Below are 20,859 nucleotides of genomic sequence, written 5' to 3' on the forward strand. Positions count from 1 at the left end.
AACGCGTTAATTTAAATGCTAAAATACTTTTGTAAACTAACTGAATTATAATAATAAGGAATTGGTTTTGAAAAAAATATTAAGAATTTATTAGAGGTTAAATTTGTATTTGGCAGTAAAACGTATGTTTAATAATTGTGTAATACAGAAGCAGTGAAGAAAATAACGTTTTTGAATTAACTAAAAATGATGAAGTGTAATGTTGGAAAAATGTGGGCGTTGGTTTTGGAACGGTTGTCATTAGAAGTGCGATGATATTGCTTGTGGAATATTAAGACAGTAGTAATTACAACAAAGTTGCTTTTGTGAAATGGAGGTATTCCGAAGAGATCGTGGAGGTGCCGTCCTGAATAACCATGGAGCATTCTTCATATATGTCATATTGATTCAAAATATTGCAATTTTAGGTAAGTTAAAATTAGATTTTGAAAATATTACTAAAAACTATATTTTTTTACAACCTAATTCAATATTTATGTATTTAAAAATACATATTCCTTGTATACGATTTGTATTAGATAGTTAATATTTAGGAAAGCTTCCTTATCCCTTGCATATATAAATAATACAATTTTCTTAAAACTATCATACAATATTTATTTAATTAATGATTATGAATATAAATCGTAATGTGAAGGTGAAGAATCGTAAAAGTAGCATGTCCATATTTTATATGTAAAAATGATAAGAATGACGTGTATTTATGTACCTGCATGCAGTCTTATATATTTTAAATTGCTATGTTTGTTGAATATAAGAGAAGTTTGTGTTGTTTATAAGTGGGTATTGATGTTAAATAACACATTTAAGCATGCATTATATACCTACTTAGGTGTCTAAATAGTTCAATGTTTTATTTGCAAAAATAAATATAATATTATGTTATTAAGAGTTCTAAGCTTCGCACGATTTCTATTTTCGATTAAAAGAACCGTAACCCCACAATGTGGGAGGTGACTTAACAGATTTTCACCTAAGGGTTGCTTGTAAACCATTCGTTTAACCAGTATTTAAGTATCGTAATAGAGCGAATGAAAGAGAGAACTTTGCAAACATACAGACGTACGAAATATTTAATGAAAATCGAACCAGTACTCTCTGATCGTAGCGAGTGCGATGCTATCAACTAGACAACGGGGTGTTTCCCATATTTACTTATTTTTAAACACAATGGATAAGAGATGTTTATCAAATGTTGCCACTGTATATTTGTCATTGTTGGTGATTTATAATAATGAAAGCCAAAGCTTCCCAACCGGACTGCCGCGAATGTTTGGAAAACGTGCTACAAGCGTTTTTCGCCACGGTGCGATTGGATTCGAAATCTTTTTGCAAAAGTTTCAAAAATACATATTTTTAAAATTCGATCTATGAATTTAGCAATGGTCAATGAAATTTTATAGTTTAATGACGCAATCCAGACATACCCATACGTATATGAATTAATCTTTAATTTAAAAGTGTTATATGTATTAGATTTTATGACAAATTCAAATATTAATGAATTATAAATAAAATATCTTTCTACATCGAATGGTATCATTAAGGCTATACTTTAGCTGAGACGCGCAGATTGTGCAAACGACGCGTGACGAACAAAACATAATTTGTCATAAAAATTCAACATGCGTCCATTTAATGTTATGTTTATTGTTATATTAGTAATAATAATAATATATTCATTGACATGTTCTCTTTTTCGAGTAAATGAGTAACGTTTTTTAGTCATCTTTACACGATTTAGGAATATATTCCTCCGACGCCATCAAAAAAAAAATTGACGTGCTCACAGCTCGACTATCGCTCTCCGATTGGCAACGCGTGTGAAATTTCGTTCCACCTATTGTTGACAATTATTTGCCGTTTCACTGATGTTAGCTCTTAACTGAAAACCTTGAAATTTCAAGTTGTGACTTAAAGTAATTTAGGATAACGAATTACGAAAAATCTTTAATGTCAAGAATTTTATCTGGTTACTTTTCCAGGTGAAATAACGCAAAATATTTTAATTTTAGAGATTCAAAGAAGTGATAAATATTCTTCATTGTGCCGCGAAAATTTAATAAGAATTTGAATAGTGTTTTGTGATACAAAAAGGGTGGGATGTAAGACTGTAAACAACTGCTTTTACAGAATGTAAATTCTGTTTATATAAATGGAACACTCCGTTTTGATTTGATCATTTAGAAATGTTTTCGGTTTACGATAAATAATAATAATGGTGAATAATTATTATTTTGATAATTATTATACAAGAGCATAATGACGCTAGAATGTACTAAAATTATTTAGAAATGAATTATTAAATGCGTATGTTACCAAACAACAAATAAACAGATGGTTTTTTCTTAGACTTAAAAGAAACCTTCCCAATAATGGAATTGCAGAATAACATTGTTTTAGTTGATAAATTTTATGTTCAATTAGTAGGAACTTCATTTAGAAGATGCATATTTATATGTTTTAGTTTAAAATTTAGCTAGATGAGTCTCATGAACTGTTTTTATGTAAATTTTTCATGGAGATTTCACATTGTATTTGGTGTGGTTTTAAATTAGTAGCCTTAGAATAAAATAATATTCTGTATGTTGGCGCATTGATGCATACGTTCTTCTTTGGTGGGTTGTTTTGACGTTTCGTATTGGATGGAATTCATGTGTCAATATATAATGTCACAAAGCAATAGCAACCGTTCGTAAAAATCAAGTTTGAAAGAATATCTTGGCTATATCCCCACATTTAAAAAAAATTACACTGAATCTAATATTGTGTTGAAATGCTTGCAGTTTTTGACAGATGTATTCGATGGCAGTTGGAAGTTTGCTACAAATTAATCTGTAATGCTAAATTACTTACAGCTAATCCAATTATGTATTAAGGTTTTTTTTAAACTTAATGTTCACATGTTTAGGCCCCGTTTTATTATGTAAGATTTTTCTCCACTACCTATTCATTTATTATATTATAATGTATTATTATATTATACTTTATTCATATTTGATATAGTAAGATAGCTAGTTCATGATACTACAATTCTCTCGACTAAAGTTATTTAACGTCTTCAAATGTTAATCTTCAACAAACATAGACTGTAAAAAAGTTATGTATAAATAATAAACATACTGATAATCATCAATTGAATGGAAACTTTAAGGTAAAAAAGTCTATAGTAAAAAAACCACGTTACAAGCGGTACCGGTTGGAATAAAGGGAACACGGCAAAACGTAAAACTTTCGCAGAAACTGTATATTTTTACATATTTGCTTTGTTATACAATATTATTTTCACATTAACAATGGAAACTATTTCCATAATACACATGAACAATATTGGCGTTCTATAATATTAGGAGATTAATGTACTCGCCTGTAGTCGTTTAGTAGGGTCTAGGACGATTTGGCACCGGGTCAACTGGACGCCACGGAATTCGAAAATAAATAGACGTTAGGTACTTTAAAAAATATTTAATATTATTATTTATATTTAAATGATTATTTATTATCATGATTTAATAGTTGGTGAGAATGTAAATATGCAGACGTAAATAATGATTTAATCGTGCATATGTTTAAGTTCCTACGAAAAAAGTGTTTTTTATTTTATATAAAGCCTTAGGCATGGTAATTCTTAATCCGCAATAAAGATTACATTATGTTAGGAGTAAAATGAATTAAAACTACTAAGTAGTAGATAGAAACTGATTAAAATACGTTCGTCTACGTTCTGTATACGTGTCTACGACAGTGCGGCGCCCAATTGTCCGGAGTCCAGTCGTCCCATTCCCGTTTAGTAGTAGGTAGGTATACCGGTAGGTAGAAATAATCAATGTTTAAATAATATAGCAGTAAATATTGCTGTAGATTGATCTCGTTAAAACTTAGTAAAAGTTTGTTTTTCTAATTAAAGATGAAATAATAAATGAGAGTCGTAAAATATTCGAATGAATTAAAATTTCAAGTATAAGTAAGTAGGTAATTCGAGGTACCCTAAAGTACTTATTACAATTATTATATTATACCCTGCGTCACTCAAGCTAAAACAACTAAAATCGTGTCTTTATCGGTTCTAAAGGATAAATATATTAATTGGTTACATAGCATACATATTTTGTAAACAAACACACACATATCAATTTCACAACATTGTGCGTTTTTCCTTCTGGGGCATATACAGAGATTACGTAGATTTCTACTTATTTTTAGAGTTTTGGAGTACTTACCTAAATGAGACAGGTCATATAAATCTTTTTTTAGCATCAAATGTGTGAATACTAGACTTAAATGGTTATAGTTCTTAAGTAACTACAGATAAATAAATAACAAAATAATAGTGTATTGATATTTATCTAAGGTGTGGGTAGGTACTTAAAATGAATATAGTACCTATGTAGGTAATAGGTATCTATACAATATAAAAAGTAGTGCAGAAAATACAAGAAAGGTAAATGGAGAATTTACGACATTTAAAAGAATATGAAGAGAGAATAAGAGTCAATTACAGATAGGAGGTACAAGGAAGAATAATAGCATAGTTTAGATCTGCGGAAAGAAATTGAGAAGGAAAGGAAAGGTAGACGATAGAACTAATAAAGAATGAAAAAATAAGCGACAAAATAAATTGTAAAATTCACAACGAGGTACCCAAAATAATGCTGGATAGGGAAATAAATAAAATTCATCGAGTCAGAAAAGGAAAGATATTCGAAAGTCATAATGATTTACAAGGAATGAAAAAACAATGTAAGCATCTAAATACTAAAATAGAAAGCATATTTTGGTAGTACAATCTGAAAAGCCTTTTGAAATTTTATGAAGGGCTTTTGTAACAATCAAAAAAGGACAGTTGTATATTGCTTGTTGAACTCTCAACTAAGATACTTAGAATTTAAATTTGCAAAGCCTAAAACAGAATTATAAATTTAAATTTACGGTACCGGAGTAAATCATCGTTTTAATTTTGTATTTAAAAGATTACTTGTACTTTTATAAAATGAAAAGTTATCTCGATTAATGTCTCGTTTATATTAAGTTACTGAAGCCAACGGGACTATAAAGACGGCTTAGTAATTTTAGTTCGAGTCGATTTAAAATGACGGATAGCATAAATAGTTCGACTTACCAAAAATTTGTTTTAACCAAAATGTCGGTCAGGTAATAATGAAAATATGGTGGCATTTTTTATGTGTTTTGAAGGCTGAGCAATAAGTATATTACATTATAGATATTGGGTTAGAATGAAGAAAGAATATTTATTATGTAGGCACAAATTATATTTCAATATGATATTAAATTACGGTCCAAGGACCGGTGGCAAGAAATCTTAGTCTGATACAGTGTTGGGAAAGTAATTGTTTTTCTTGCCAGATCTAGCAGTTTAGGCGGTATATAACGTATCTTTACGCATATTTACGCATCTGGTATATAACGTTAAAAGTTCTCATAAAAATCTAAGATTGGGTACATCAGATTCGTTTAGATATGACCATGCTAAGCTTTTGTACATTGCATCTTAACAATAAAAAAATGCGACACACAAGACCAAAGTATAAAAATAAATATGACTCATTTATAAATTGCAAAACAATAAATTCTTCTTCTATCTTCCGTATCGTGAAAATAAATTTACAAGTATAATTTTTTTAAATGACGGGTTCAAGATTTTTTTTTAAAGTAATATAAAATTTACCATTTTTATCTACCAACTGGCTTATTTTCTTACCCTGCCTGCCATATTTTGGTCAAAGACAGTTGGCAATACTAATCCGATAGTTTTAATGAATTTTCCATTTTATAGTATTAAACTGCCCACAAAAATATAGATTAAAAATAAAACGCACGGAAATCTATATTTTCGAAGAGAACCATTTGATGTGAAGCAAATCTCTCAGATTTTGGGTAGAAATTTTTGTTTTTTTTATGTAAATACTGATCCTTGTACGATATTTGCATATGGACATAATATTTCTAGGTACGCCATTATCTGGGACTCATCAAAAGTTATCTATATATCACAAGTAAGACAAAAATTTTAATACCTACGAAGATTACGAAGAAAATCTTTTTCTATAAAGATGGAGAGATAGACATCTGAAAGTGATGATAAAATAAGGGCATCTGGTCTACTGGTTAAGTTAGCTGCTAGGTATTTTATTGTTATATATTAGATTTTATCCAATCAATAATGCCAATTAAATAAAATATTATTGGTGAATAAAATAAATCGAACAGAATAAACTACCTAAAAATAAATGAATACATAATATTATAATTGTTTAGAGAGTATGCATGTAATAATAATTACACGTTAAATGAATATCACAGGACTTCTCAACAGCGTGTAACAAACGAAAAACTTTGAATAAACAATATTTTTTAAAAGAAATCCTTATTTCCAAATAAATAAAGTAAAATTAGGTACTGACTTTATTCGATATTATATTAAGTTGTATCGAAGGCATCTGTGAACAAATGGGTTGATTACTGAATTTTTATCCAAATTATAAATAGTTGCAGTGAATTTTAAAAGTAAAAACTTATGAAAAAGAAATATCATTAAATGAAACCTTCATTGAATTTGTATTTATTATTTCCTTTGTAATTTTTGTATATTCCGATAAAAATACTGTGCCTGCGGCGCCATTTGTTTGGATAATGTATATTAATTTTCAAAATAAATTCACGATCACAAAAATAGTTGAACCAATTGTGTGATTTGCTCAAAGAAAAGACCAATATATTGAATTGGAAATATTAGATTTCCAAAATTATGTAATAATGAAAACAACTGCAACAGACTATAGTATTTGGATTTTGGTAAGTCGTCAATTGCGAAAGTTTAGCTGAAAAAAATATATATTGGCCACTTTCTTGATCATACGTATGCCCTGAACAAAAACAACTTGAGAATACCAGCGCTCGAAATGGAAAATTTTACGAACCGGAGCACTCGATAAATGTTCGAAAATATAAACATCTCTATATATATAAAAATCTCGTGTCACGATGTTTGTGGTCGAACTCCTCCGAAATGGCTCGACCGATTTTTATGATTTTTTTAATATATATTTGTTAGGTATGAGAATAGGTCAACAAGTATATTTCATACCGCTAGGTGATTAGGGTATCTCTATCCAGAAAAATTTTCTTTTATTTTTTTGACAATTTTTTTTTGCATTTTTTTTATTATTTGGCATAAAAAATACCTATAACCCCAAATTGTCACCCTCCTACCCCCACCCTCCCATTATTTATTCGCGATTTTATTATTTTTGTATGAACAAATTTAATCGTCGTTCGTATTTCAAACAGAACGAAATTATTTATGTTGTTGAATGACAGATGGTACTACGTCCGAGAAGAATTCAAGAGAAGCGTCGCGTCATTTTGACATTTCATTCGGCATATCACAACGCAGTGCGTGCAAAATTTTGTACGATTTATTTTAATTTATCTATTTTTATGTGCGTGTATTACAAACAAACAAACAAAAAGTGTAAAGCAACAAACATGCGAAATAGTAGAGCAGAAAGAACAGACGAACAAATCCAACAAAATAACAAAAACGTGCGTGTAAGCATGTCGCAATTGCGTGCACCCCAATCACAAGAGGCATGAGCTGAACGAAATTAACAACGACAATTGGAACGGAGCCAAGCGCGCCGGTTCGTAGTTAACACACGCAGAGCAAATGAGCGAAAACGCCAACAAGTACATCGAACATTTACATCCACTTCGTTCCTTCGTTACGCATTCAAGTACGAGCCAGATATTGAATATTCCGCTCATCCGAAAGTGCTGATTGGTGCTATGGACAAAGAATGTCCCCATTGTCATGCGCTCAAATTCAAACATGAGTCAGCCGGGATGTGTTGCACATCAGGAAAAGTGCAACTACCAGAAATTGAGATACCACCAGAACCATTGAACGGCTTGCTCATCGGCACGGTTCCAGATTCAAACCTGTTCCTGAAGTCCATTCGCACTTTCAATCCATGCTTCCAAATGACTTCGTTCGGAGCAACAGAAATAGTTCACAATATTGCGGCAAATGGTCAACAATTCCATTCTACGTTCAAAATCAACGGCCAAGTATACCACAAAGTAGGCTCATTGCTGCCAATGCCAAACGAACCACATAAATTTTTACAAATCTACTTCATGGGCGGTGATGACATCAATCATGTGGATGCACGTTGTGGCTACAATAGCATCAATTTGCCTAATGCCAGGCGCATCGTTGGCGAACTACACGCCCTGTTGAATGAGTGCAATGAATTATTGAAATTCTTCAAAGCACACATGCACGAATTGCAAAGTGACAATCACGCTATTGTCATCAATCCTGATAAAACACCAGCTGGAGAGCACGTGCGTCGATTCAATGCGCATGTTGTTGACGACATTGCTGGAATCATGGTTGGCGACCGCACATCGACGCGAGAAATCGTGATTCAAAGAAGAAACAATAATCTGGAGTTCATCGCTGACACACACCGTTCATACGACGCTCTCCAATATCCGCTAATTTTCTGGAAGGGACAAGGTGGATATTGCATAAACATTAAACAACGAGATCCTGTCACAGGTTTTTCATTCATTATGAACATCATTTCTCATTTTGAATTGAGAAAATGAATGGTTGATGTTTTTTTGTTTTTATCGGCGGTCATCGTCTACAGCGCTCTATTTCTCTTTCTGTCATAGATCCCATCCCCACACACTTACGATACATTCGTAATTTTTTTATTTAACAACCAAAATATTCACTAGAAATAATTTATATGGCAGAATAACGTTTGCCGGATCAGCTAGTATTTATATAATTTTATGTATATTTTATAAAAATAAATGTGTTTGATTTTGTGCTATAATATGGTCAAACTAGTTCAGAAGGTCAAAATAATTTTCCACGAGACGGAGCGATAATCTTTAAGAATTTAACGAACCGAAACTACGCTCCGGTGCGCTATGGTTGATTTAGAGCCCTGGAATACCTGATCCATCAGTTTTGTAAATGGTACCTACGCAGAATAGAAGTTGAGTTACAAGCTCAACAGGCTATTGTTATTAGAGTATTTGATCAATATTCAAAAAAGGGGAATTAAACGAAAAACTTCTACGAAATCATAATATAAACGAAAACGGTTCCCTTTCAAAACAAAGTTGTCTCAACTCGTAAAATAGCGGAAATCCTGTGACGTGACGGAGCACTAAATTTTTTATATTAACTTAGTATGCCAAATTCAATCACAAATTTTGATAAAATGAAATATTCAAATCGATACGCGGAATATGAAGGAGACGACTTATTTAAGGCAAATCGCTTTTCGATACGAAACGGTAAAATTGCTGACGCAAGAAAAGTATTCAAAAATTATTGCCTGTATTAAGTACCCTGTAAGCCTGAGTGAATGCTTTCTGAGAGCAGACCATTTATATTTTTCTGAACAATGTACAAAGAGTAAACCTAAATTAGCAGTATTTCGATAAAAAAACCGTTCTCGAGCCGGATATTATCAAACTCATTTATACTCTATGATTAATAGTACGAAAAGAAAGCGCTTGAATGTTTTGAAATGTTGATTAAATCAAGCGGAGAAGCATTCTTCTGACAAGGTTTGAAATTAACATCAAAGAGAGTAGCTACATAGCCAAAATCTGATTAATGTCACGCCAATAAAAGTTCTGCAATAATGATTTTTTATTTGAATAGTAATTAATAAAGGTAATCGAATCGAGATTTGGTTCCCTACTCATACTGGCGTTTGAATAGTGTAAAGTGTGTAATATTTTAGTTGTAGGGTATGAGTTTATATGAATTAAGTATTTTATCTTACATACAAAAATTGATTAAATTTATTTTATCAATATTATTTACTTTAAAATGACACGTGCACATATGGCGATGGTACAGTATAGGGAATCCAATCCCGAGCCAAAATTCTGATCCCGGGATTTTGGGATTACAATTTGACAATCCCGGGATTGGCATTTTACCATTGTTAATATAAAATTTTTATATTTATAAATACCATTGTTAAAATCGATCAAAAATAAATCTAGTATTATTTATACTATTAAAGACATCTATTATTAATATTGTATACGTTTAATCTTGGAAATACACAAGTTTAATGGAGTTAATAATATTGTTATATAAATAATAATGTGAATTTAATAGGAGATTGCTGTTTCTGATAGTAAAGACTTAATGAATGGATTAGCGAGATTTAAAATAGTAAAGCAAATAATCATGGCGTACTTATGACCTTTCCGCTTCATAAATCTAATTAGTCAGCCAAATATGAAACTGCCGTAAAACGTATGATAATATCATGGTGGAATTACTTTGTTAAAGTGCGAAGCATTGTTTTTTTCCAAACTTTCCATTTATAATAATTTATGTGAAAAAATAAAATGAATCGGCCACCTACACATGGGTATAAATCAAACTTCATTCAAACTCAGTTTATTTCTAATGTAGTTATTTTTTATTAAAAGTATTTTTTTCTGTTATATTTTCGCTTTTATTTTATTTTCCATAAAAATTGATAAAAAAATTAATCCCGAAATCCCGGGATTATGTTTATCAATCCCGGAATTGGAATCCCTAGTACAGTATCATAGTAATGCTAAATGGAATGTTCACGTAAATAGTCTAATTAATTGTATATAATAGAATATGGATATTAAACACAGATAAAATATATTATGTTGGATATGCGTAAATTGTACATATATATGTATGAATAAATCAATCAAACTATTGAAAACTCTTCACAAGTTGATTTTCAATAAAATTAAAGATATAGATGAGAAGAAATTATAAGCTCTCAAGAAATTTATGAAATACTGAGCAGATACGTGGGTACTTGTAGGAGAAAATAAGCAGTATTTAATAATGCCTAGTGAAGTGGAGTTCAAACTCAAACTTTCCGAGTCCTTGAAGCTACATACCCCCAAAATCCCTTCAGAAGCGAAGTTATTGCTTACGTTCGTCCACTTCTGAAGGATGGGTGAGGTGGTGAATTCGGTACGGAACTTGCAACTTCTTGGGGAAAGTTCATAATAATAATAATTGAGAATAATCTCTTTTCGGGCTAATAAATAAAAACGGATATACCAGTATAAATATACGATATTATTATTCACGCAATGTTTTTTCCCTGAAATTTAATTACAGCGAACGATATTTACGAAAGCCCTTTAATTAATTTTCTCATTAGGGAGATATTAGACCAGCAAACCACAAACAAAAAATGATTACATGTAATACCCACACAATGAAAGAAAATTAAATGGAAGTGTTGTAATAATATTACATCAAATTTATTTTCGAATTCTAATAAAAATGATCATTAGAGTAATATAATTGTAAAAATTCTTCTCATATTTTTATCCACAGAGATAAAATCTTCCTTAACTTGCAGACGTCGTTTATCCAGCCGAGTTTTATTGGCACTCCCTTGATAGCGATCCCCCTTGGCGAGAAAAAAAATCTCGAAATTTCAATGAAGAAAAAGTGGATAACTTTGCCAAAACTACGTTACATTAATATGCTTCACTGTCGCTTTCGTGACATTTTGGTGATAGCGAATTCAGACGTTGTACTTTAGTGATAATTACTACCAATATTATTACCGTTTAAGAAAACGTTTCCTGTAACAATCCATAAAGCATTTTTTTATACATAATATGTATTGTCATACTAGGAATGGCAGGAAACTTGATATGATTTCGATTCGAGGACAGGTAATTGATAATATTATCTACTTAATTTATGGTCGGGCCTGATTAAACACATTTATTTTGATACATTTTACATCGGAACACATGGATATCAAACTTTGCACGGTTACGGAATTGATTTAAACTTTTTGGTGGGGCTCGAGATTACAATACGCTCTCTCGGCCTCGAAAAAAATCACCATTTTTGAATCGCTACTTGCTAATAGCAACACGGTGAAAGGGAAAATATTTTTCTTAGGTATACGAATTCGGAAGTAGGTACCTATATTGTAATTCGGGTTTTCTATAAGATGGTGTTAAAAAGGCGCAGATTTTAAATAAAAATCAAACTCGGTCTGCTTAAGTAAATTAATAGGGCATCCTTAAATTAATCGTGGCGTAGAATAGCCATCTCAGTTTCAGCCGTCCAGGACTTCTTTTGCTTTCAGGAGGTTGGTAGAATGGAACATTCTTAAATCTTGAGAATTATTCGTTGAATGAAAAAAAATGTTTAAAAATCATAGTATGTGAAAGCACACCAAAACTAGAGTTTAGAGAAATCCTGGCGCCATCAGCTATCAATCAAAGTTAGATAGTAATGTTGTTTATCCGTGTTTTAGATTTAAAACAATTATAAGTATTGAGGTTTATTGACGGAAAAAATATTTCTTATACGACATTAATAGAAAATATCTGCACTTATATATTATATTACTAGAGTTAGTAGGCTGTATCATCATATCCCTCTCGGTCCAGGATTTTTTTCTAGAATTTTCTAATAGATTCGTTATTGAGGTTTTTCACTGTCATATATTTCAAATGATAATTACCCAATGAAGTGAATAATACATTTTAGAAAGGTATTGGTTTTAACTTACATACGTAAAAAAATGTTTCTTTTAGATTAATTGGTAATACACTGAATGTCTGGAGATGGAATGAACAGATTTTGCATTGAAACCATTTTCATGATCATGAAATGCAGAATGTGACCGCAGCTAATTTTCATATAACTGTAAAATTATAGAAGTTACCCAAATTTATCGTTAAAATGACCAAGTTAACGATTTCGACAGATAGAAACCTTTTCATAGGCAATTTGCTTGAATATAAAGCGATGGAATGTTTATCTTTAGATTTATCATACTAACACCTAAGTGTTATTTTTTTGAAATATGCGATGAATTAATCATTAATATTATTACTCTAAACTTACCTAACTTGGGCGTTACGAGTAACGTGTAGAGGCGACGAGGAATTTTACAATATTTTCGCTGAAAAAAAACCGAGCCGACTTCGGATGAGTAAAACATGTTTTAGCGTAAATGCTTTAGATTTCAATGGACCGAAATAGTTTAACCGAAATTGAAATATGCACACATGTTCTATTATCGGTCGACCTGGTTTTCGATGTTTTGTTAAAAGTTTTGAGTCAATATTAGATGAATTTATTCGATATGGAATAGCAAGTGATTAATGTGGTACATTATGTGCATCTTAAAATCGTTTATAAAATGTATTTATTCTTTTATTTCATTGAAAATACACTTATTTCTATGCTAAAATCTAATAATATCGTTTATATTATGGGTACATACGCGACAAGTTACATCTCTAATCATGTAACATACTTGGTCACTCTAGATATTCCAATTTAAAAATATATCACTTCTACTAAATACTAGGTGACAATTCTGTCATGTATATTTGATACAAATACATGAATGCAGTGTTGATGTCATTCGCATTGCGAGCTAAAACGAGTTTTTAATTAAATATTTATATGGTTAATCTATATTATTTTAACAACAATGTAGCATGTCTCTCGCTACACCACATTGGTTAACATACGAGGGTAGTATCAGATATAACCTAATATTAAACCCTACCTGACAGGTAGTTAGTAAAAGCATTCGGTTATATTATACTTGACTAATTGACAGTTAATGCTATGAGATCATTAGATTACTTAATTAGTTGATAATATTATTGTTTACCTGTAATTTAAAAAAAAAACTGTTAATAATAATTGTAGATTCCAAAATTTTATGTGTATTCTTTATAAAACATAACCTTTGTGTTTTTCATAATATTTCCATTTGATTATTTAAAACGTTCAATTCAATATTATAATATCATCTTTACGAAAATGCACCTAGGCACACACAATATGAATATTGTTGAAAATTTTCTGTAACCTAAAATTACATACCTACATATTATTTATATGATTTTATTATTTTATAGAAATATTTAAAAAAATGTACATTTTTGCAAATTTTCATTTATGTGTCTGAACGTAATTTTTGAATGATAGACTTCGTGAATCAATATTAAATTGGTGGATACTGGCATTATGAAATTTGATGAATTATTCGCTATAATCTTTAAAGCTAGTTTACAGTTTTATGTCTCACAACATACCGATAATTAATCTTACAAACTCTTTATTCACAATAAGTTGTAAGAAACAAAGGTGTTAAAGTTTGTAATTTCTCTGTAAACAATATGTGTTAGATTTGTTATGGTTAACAGCAGTTTTATCGATTCCAACTCGCTCTATTGTCTCTGGCATGGTAGATGTCATGTAAAGCTTTATCTATTAAGATTTTTTTCAACATCTTTTGATCAAGACTTACATTTTTGCCTTACTTTTTTTTTTAAATTGTGTTGCAAACTTTGGTAGATTTTTAATAACAGATTGGTAATTTATTATTATTCTTATATATTACCTACGTAGGTACACGTTTTTATAATTAATACAGATAATACGAAAGAATATAGGAATGCCTTTAATTTAAGTAATTGTTTTAAATTATCGTTACTTAATGAAAATTAAGTGAGTAAATATAACATATTCCTAATATTATGTAATAGACATAATAATATAACAATAGTATGTATATTTCGTACATTTATAATTATAATTTTGAGATGAAACATTCCTGGAATGTAGTTTGCATGTATATCGGTTTGATAATCAGAGATTGGAATTGGTTTCTAACTTGATGAGAGGGATAATGTAGGTACGTCTGTCTCAGATAATGTGAAATTCGAGGCAGTGGTATAACGGTGGTGACATATGAATCGATTTTGTATCATAATTATGTCATAATAACAAGCATCTGTTGATGAAGCTAAAACTAGCATGCTAATGTTTGTATCCAATTAAATTTGGATGTCTAAATAAAAGTACGTAAGTTAACACTAATGTTTGTTAGGGATTTCGATCCCGGGGAGATTTTATAATCCTGGCATTTAGATACCACAATCCTGAAATTATGTGGGCTTATATGTGGATTTATATAAAAGTAGCATGTAAGAATATTTGTTTAACTAATATAACTTTTTAAACAACGATATTATCGATATGTCTCATTAGTTAACTCAATTAAATTTCCAATACGTTGCTATTGTTTTCCCAGTATTGACGATTTTACACCTCTTGAATGTAGTAATAGAAAGAAGATAGTGTAATAGATTATTATCTAATGATCGATTATTAGGGTTTTGACGATGTACACGCCTATTGATTGAATTATTAGTGATAGGGATTTTTTACAAACACTTCAACTATTCATAATTTTTTATTGTGACCCTTGACTTAATAGGTAGGTGATAAAGTTTTTATATACTTTATTGTATGAATTTATTATATAAGTTAGAATTAATTGTATCCGTAGTCAGTATGTATTTACATTTTGGTGAGTGAAACCTGGGTCGCAAAAAACGACTCATTTGATCCATTAAAGTTATTATATATACATATATTGTTATTAAAGAGAAAAATGTATTTCAAAGAGAATATGAATGTTTAAGATAACCAAAGTTATTTATTAAAATTTCCAACTGGATATAATTAATTATATTTTTAGTGGCTTATTAAGAAACTAACAATTTTACCAAAATTATACTTCCCCTGTTCACTAAAAAATAAGTTATTTCTGGAGTCTAATTCCAAAATCCAGAATTTTCTGAATTTTTAATCCTGGAATTGCAAAGCAATTGAAATGCCGATATTCTGAGATTACAGATTTCAAATCTCAATATGAATTAAATACAACATATACATGTTTTTTGAGCAGATTGTATAGCTTTCCACTCAGAAAATTGGCAGTTGAAACTTGTTATAAGAGTGTAACACTTGTTCAACTAGTATGTACCCTAAAGTTTAACAATTTCCCCGAAACTTTCAATACAAGACATAACAATTTTATATATGTAGGTACGTTAAGACAAGCGGAAATCAGAATGTTAGTATGCACTTAAAATTTTAAATATATACATTTTTTTTGGTGTTTAGGGAATGTTACCTACTTTTTAAGACTTTTTAAAAATATGAAAATACAAAATTTGTAATAATATTTTAGATAATTATAGGTATATTATATAAAATTAAAATGTTGCTTAAAATGTTGGGCTTCGTTATAAGTACTTCCCGGGTCTTTTCGGATGTTACGGTATTAAAACTTTTATTTAATTCATTAGTTCGAAGCAGACTTGAGAGTGGGTCTATTGTTTGGGCACCGCATCAGTTGAAGTATGGCCTTATGGTGGAGAGGGTTCAGAAGAAATTCTTGAGCCTCCTTTACTCGATGTTGTATGGATACTATCTGTGGCTTTATCCAACTGACTTTCTCTTAGGCATGCTTGCATACTGCAGTCTGCAATTTAGAAGAAATCTTTATTTAGCTACGTATTTTTTTCGACTTATACGAGGTATAAATGAGAACTCTGCCATTCTGGGCAGTGTTGACCTGTGTGTCCTAACTACCTTAGAAACAGAGACCATCAGTTGTTTATTCTCCCAAGGTGCAGAACCAACCTGCCACTGGTAACGCCAATTGGGAGGGAGATAACTATGTTCAACGAAATTGGTTCGAGTGTTGATATATTCCACCTACGTGAGGATGAGTATAGGTGGACGTTGTTTTATAAATTCTTAAAATAGGGTCTGCTTAACTCATCCGGTGTACTTCTTTGTACCGATCAAATTTATATTTTTTGCATTTACACATTTCTACTGTTTAATAACATATTATCTATCTCTATACTGATCTATCTCTTTTTTTATGTAATACTGTTTTATATTTCTTTGTTTCTAAATGTCATGTTGTAAACGCCTTAAACTTATAATTTGTAATGTCCACCATATGATAAAGATAAATTAATTGAATAAAATTAATTGGTTCGAAAACTACATGTAATAATTCAGTGACATATTTTGGAGTTATGCACGTCGCTGGGGTGTTTGTTGGTGGTGCAATCGCAATCATAGATGCCAACGCAACTATTTCAACTGGTGATCTGTCAGCTCGACGGACCGTGGAATGATAATATCACCATCTGTCGTCATTAATTTTCCGTTTGAATAGATAATTGACTGAGTAGTCACTGCAGCAGGCTGGAGATTCATATCATAGCGATATAAACATGACGTATTTATGATCTTGAATCTTTTGCGGTTATAAAATAGTGAACTGTCACTACAGCAAATAACTATATCAACGAATGTATGCGGTCAATCAAATACACTACTCACTTTAAATTTTATTATTTTATTGATTGACATAATAAAAATAATAATAATTACAAGATAAAAAGAACTTTTTATATACAACGTTTTTAAATTTTCTGTTGAATGCTCAATATGCTCAAACTTGTACTTGATAATATTAAGTAAATAAAAAACAAACAAACAAACAAACAAATATAGAATACTGAAATGTCATTTCTACATTTCATTTTGATGTCCATAGTAACGTACGTCTATATTAATAATTTAGTTGCTAGGACCACCCTCTAGCAACCAATAATAGTCTTTTAATTAATACTAATAACTTTCCATACAAAATAGAATTAACTGAAAATGAATTCAATTCTGCTTAAAGATGGCTAAAAGTATTGAAAGAATACATTGGCATCGTGTTCTGATATATTCTAAAAGTTTCAAATGTCTAGCTAGTCAGGAAGATAGTTAAAAATCGATTGCAAGATTTGTACTGGACAAACAACCATCGGACAAACAAGAATACGAGCTAATAAAAACGTTGTAAATAAAAATAATAAATGGCTGCAAGTATATTATATTTTTAATAATAGTTGTGAAGCTACATTAGAGGTGAAGGTACATACTCTTATGGTTTCATACCATATTATGTATTAACAATTATTTATATTTTGTAGCAATACAATATCTAAATTCATAGCTTTTACACTTAATATTGTCAAATAGCTTCACAATTACAGCCAATATCTTGTTCGTATTATGGTAAAAAAAATCTTAAAAAATCGTCATTGCGTTTTCATTTAACACCTAACACCATAAAATTGCCTGTTCATATATTATTTCTATTGTTTGTCACAATTTTAAACTCCAGTAGCCAAGTGTCTTGTTTTGAGGCGCCAGAGTTTCGCCTATCACCATTCTCTATCAGCTACAGATGGGATATACTGTCCTAGGACACGCACTATCTGCATTGTCCGGGGACGCCGCGTAGAGGCTAGAGATAAGATTTGTTGGTTTTATGATGATGAAACCACTCGATCAACCCCGATTTAGTATGTTAAAAAAACCACGTTTCTTTTTAAATATTTGTATATGTGTAAATACCAAGATAGATACTTATATATTCAGCGACGTATTAGGACAATCAGGAGGCCCAAGGCATATTATTTTGTGGGAAGCTACGTTATTTCTTTTGAAAACTGTGTCATATTGTGTTTTGTGATTTTTTTTTTTTTAAATATTATCATAAAGATTTTGAGGTAGAGGATTTGGTACAGTTCGGTTATGAGAAATACAGCGGAAAACACATTTTGCAAATACCCGATATACTGGATTATTTGTTAGGTTAACCCAGTGGTCGGCAAACCACGGCTCGCGAGCCACATGTGGCTCTTTGGCCCCTATGGCGTGGCTCTGCCACAAATGATCACGTACGGGCTAAAACAGTGAAATATATAACAGTTAAAACGTCTTCGAATATAACCAACCAACAAGTCGAAGATCTTAAATTGGTTTCAGCTTTATCAATAGCAGTTAACGAGTCTTGTGACATAAATGATACAGCACAAGCTTCACGTTTTATACGATTTATTTCATCTACAGGTCCTTAAGAAGAACTTGTAAGATTATTGCCACTCAAATATCAAACACGTGGAGAGGATATTTGAAATGCTGTAATTGAGTGTATGGATAAACATCATATTCCATTTGATAAAATTGTGTCAATTTCAACAGACGGGGCGGGGCGTTAAGTATGACCGGCTTAAGAAAAGCGGTTGTTGCTATTTTGAAAGAAAAAAAAATCACGAGATACTTGCTTATCATTGCACCATTCGTCAAGAAGAGCTTTGTGCGCAGACATATTTGCAAAGTTATGGAATTGGTGATTAAGATTATCAACTCTATTATTGATAAAGCTTATGGATAAAGAATTATGGAGCTCTAAATTTCAGCATTTCTGTGCTGATATGGACATGTTGGAGAAAAACAAATGTTTCACAGCACAAGTTTAGTAGTCTGCTTTGAAAGACCTGGAGAAGGAAGACATGATGATTTTTAATACCTGGAGTAGTATTCCTGACTCATATGATCAGTTGAAAAAACTGGCGTTTGCTGTTCTTTCCCTTTCCGGTTCTATATGTTCATGCGAACTATCTTTTTCAAGCATGAACCTTATCAAGAGTAAATTGAGAAGTCGATTTATTGATGAGAACCTGGAATCGTGCCTAAAATTAAAGACGACAACATACAAACCTGACTTATCCAAACTTTTAAAGGAGATCCATGGCCATTGTTCACATTAATTGTTTGTCAGTCATTGTAATGATTTAATTTTATGGATACCTTAATTACAATTTATTTTTTATCAATAAATAAGATCATTATTAAGAATGATATCACGTTAACAGTGTACCTACCTATATAGTAAGTTTAAGAAATTTGGCTCTCAAAAGAAATCTCAATCGCTGTACTGTTGATATTTGGCTCTATTGACTAATGAGTTTGCCGACCACTGGGTTAACCTAACCAAACCTAACCCAACCTAACCGAATATAAACTAACCCAAACTAACAAATAATCCAGCATATCGGGTATTTTCAAAATGTGTTTTCCGCTGTATTCCTCATAACCGAACTGTACCGAGGATTTCATTATAATTATTATAATGATTGGTTAAAAAGTATAAATAAGTACAAAACGTGATTTTATGCATTCAAATGATACGGAAACATTAAAAAAAACATAAGTGAGAGTATAGGTATTTCATTACATTTGGTGATATATGTGATACGTACATTTTTTTGCGCGATTTGGGGCCCCCTAAAGCTGCGGAGCCGCATGGCACGTGCCTGACATGCCTTTACGGTAATCCGCTACTGGATACATTTTTATAAAGTGGTAGGAATACCTTTTATTCACATACTCATATTTTATTGAAACCGCAACATGGTTATTTCAAGCAGACGACGGGATTAATGGCCGGGCCTTCTGTATAATTTGCGCAACGCGATACCTGCCACGGTGAATGGAAATATTGCTTAGCTTAAATCGAAAGGGTTTTCGTAAGTAACATTAGAAGCAAAAATGAAAACCTTTGAAATAATATTTGTGCTATTTTGTTAATTTATGGTAAGTGCACAATTAGTAATTTTGAGACCGGTATACAGTATTACTAAAGTGTGTAAGGTCTTTCGGATGGTCAATGTAAATCGCTGTGGTAGCAAATGTGGTGTGTGTGTATGGGATAAAATTTGTGTAGTGTAAATTTTCGTTGTTGGTTTTATTATATAAACATGAAATATTATTATCATATACCTCTCACTATTAATAATGAATTTGGTAATAACTTACTAATATTTATCTTACCCGATTCACACGGAATCGATTATAAGATACGCAGTGTTCTGTAAAAAAGAAAAAAAATGATTATAGATCACATCATTAGCAAGATATGTGGTGCAAATTATATTTACTCTCAAGCTTGAAGATTACTTATGTATTTACGAGGGTAATCCCAGAAGTACCCGACCTGACGTAAAGATGGCCACTGGATCTGAAAGGCATGAGTCATTGCTATGTGTTGCCGCTTATTATTTTGATTTTTCTTTTTACATAAATACATA

The 20,859-nt window shown here is 31.0% G+C and overlaps 1 protein-coding gene across 1 annotated transcript in view; it reads left to right on the forward strand.

The window, feature by feature from the left end:
* The first annotated feature begins 213 nt into the window (after positions 1-213).
* The window catches only part of LOC147072105 (zwei Ig domain protein zig-8-like), a 76,955-nt gene continuing 56,309 nt past the window's right edge, over positions 214-20,859 (forward strand). Inside the window, exon 1 of the mRNA XM_085947728.1 lies at positions 214-407. Coding sequence (XP_085803854.1) covers positions 311-407 — 97 coding nt within the window. The 5' untranslated portion in view covers positions 214-310. The remainder of the gene's footprint in view (positions 408-20,859) is intronic.

Source organism: Rhyacophila brunnea, unplaced genomic scaffold, assembly GCF_057557595.1.
Source record: "Rhyacophila brunnea isolate RB1 unplaced genomic scaffold, BYU_Rbru_1.0 scaffold_2, whole genome shotgun sequence".
NCBI lineage: Eukaryota > Metazoa > Arthropoda > Insecta > Trichoptera > Rhyacophilidae > Rhyacophila > Rhyacophila brunnea.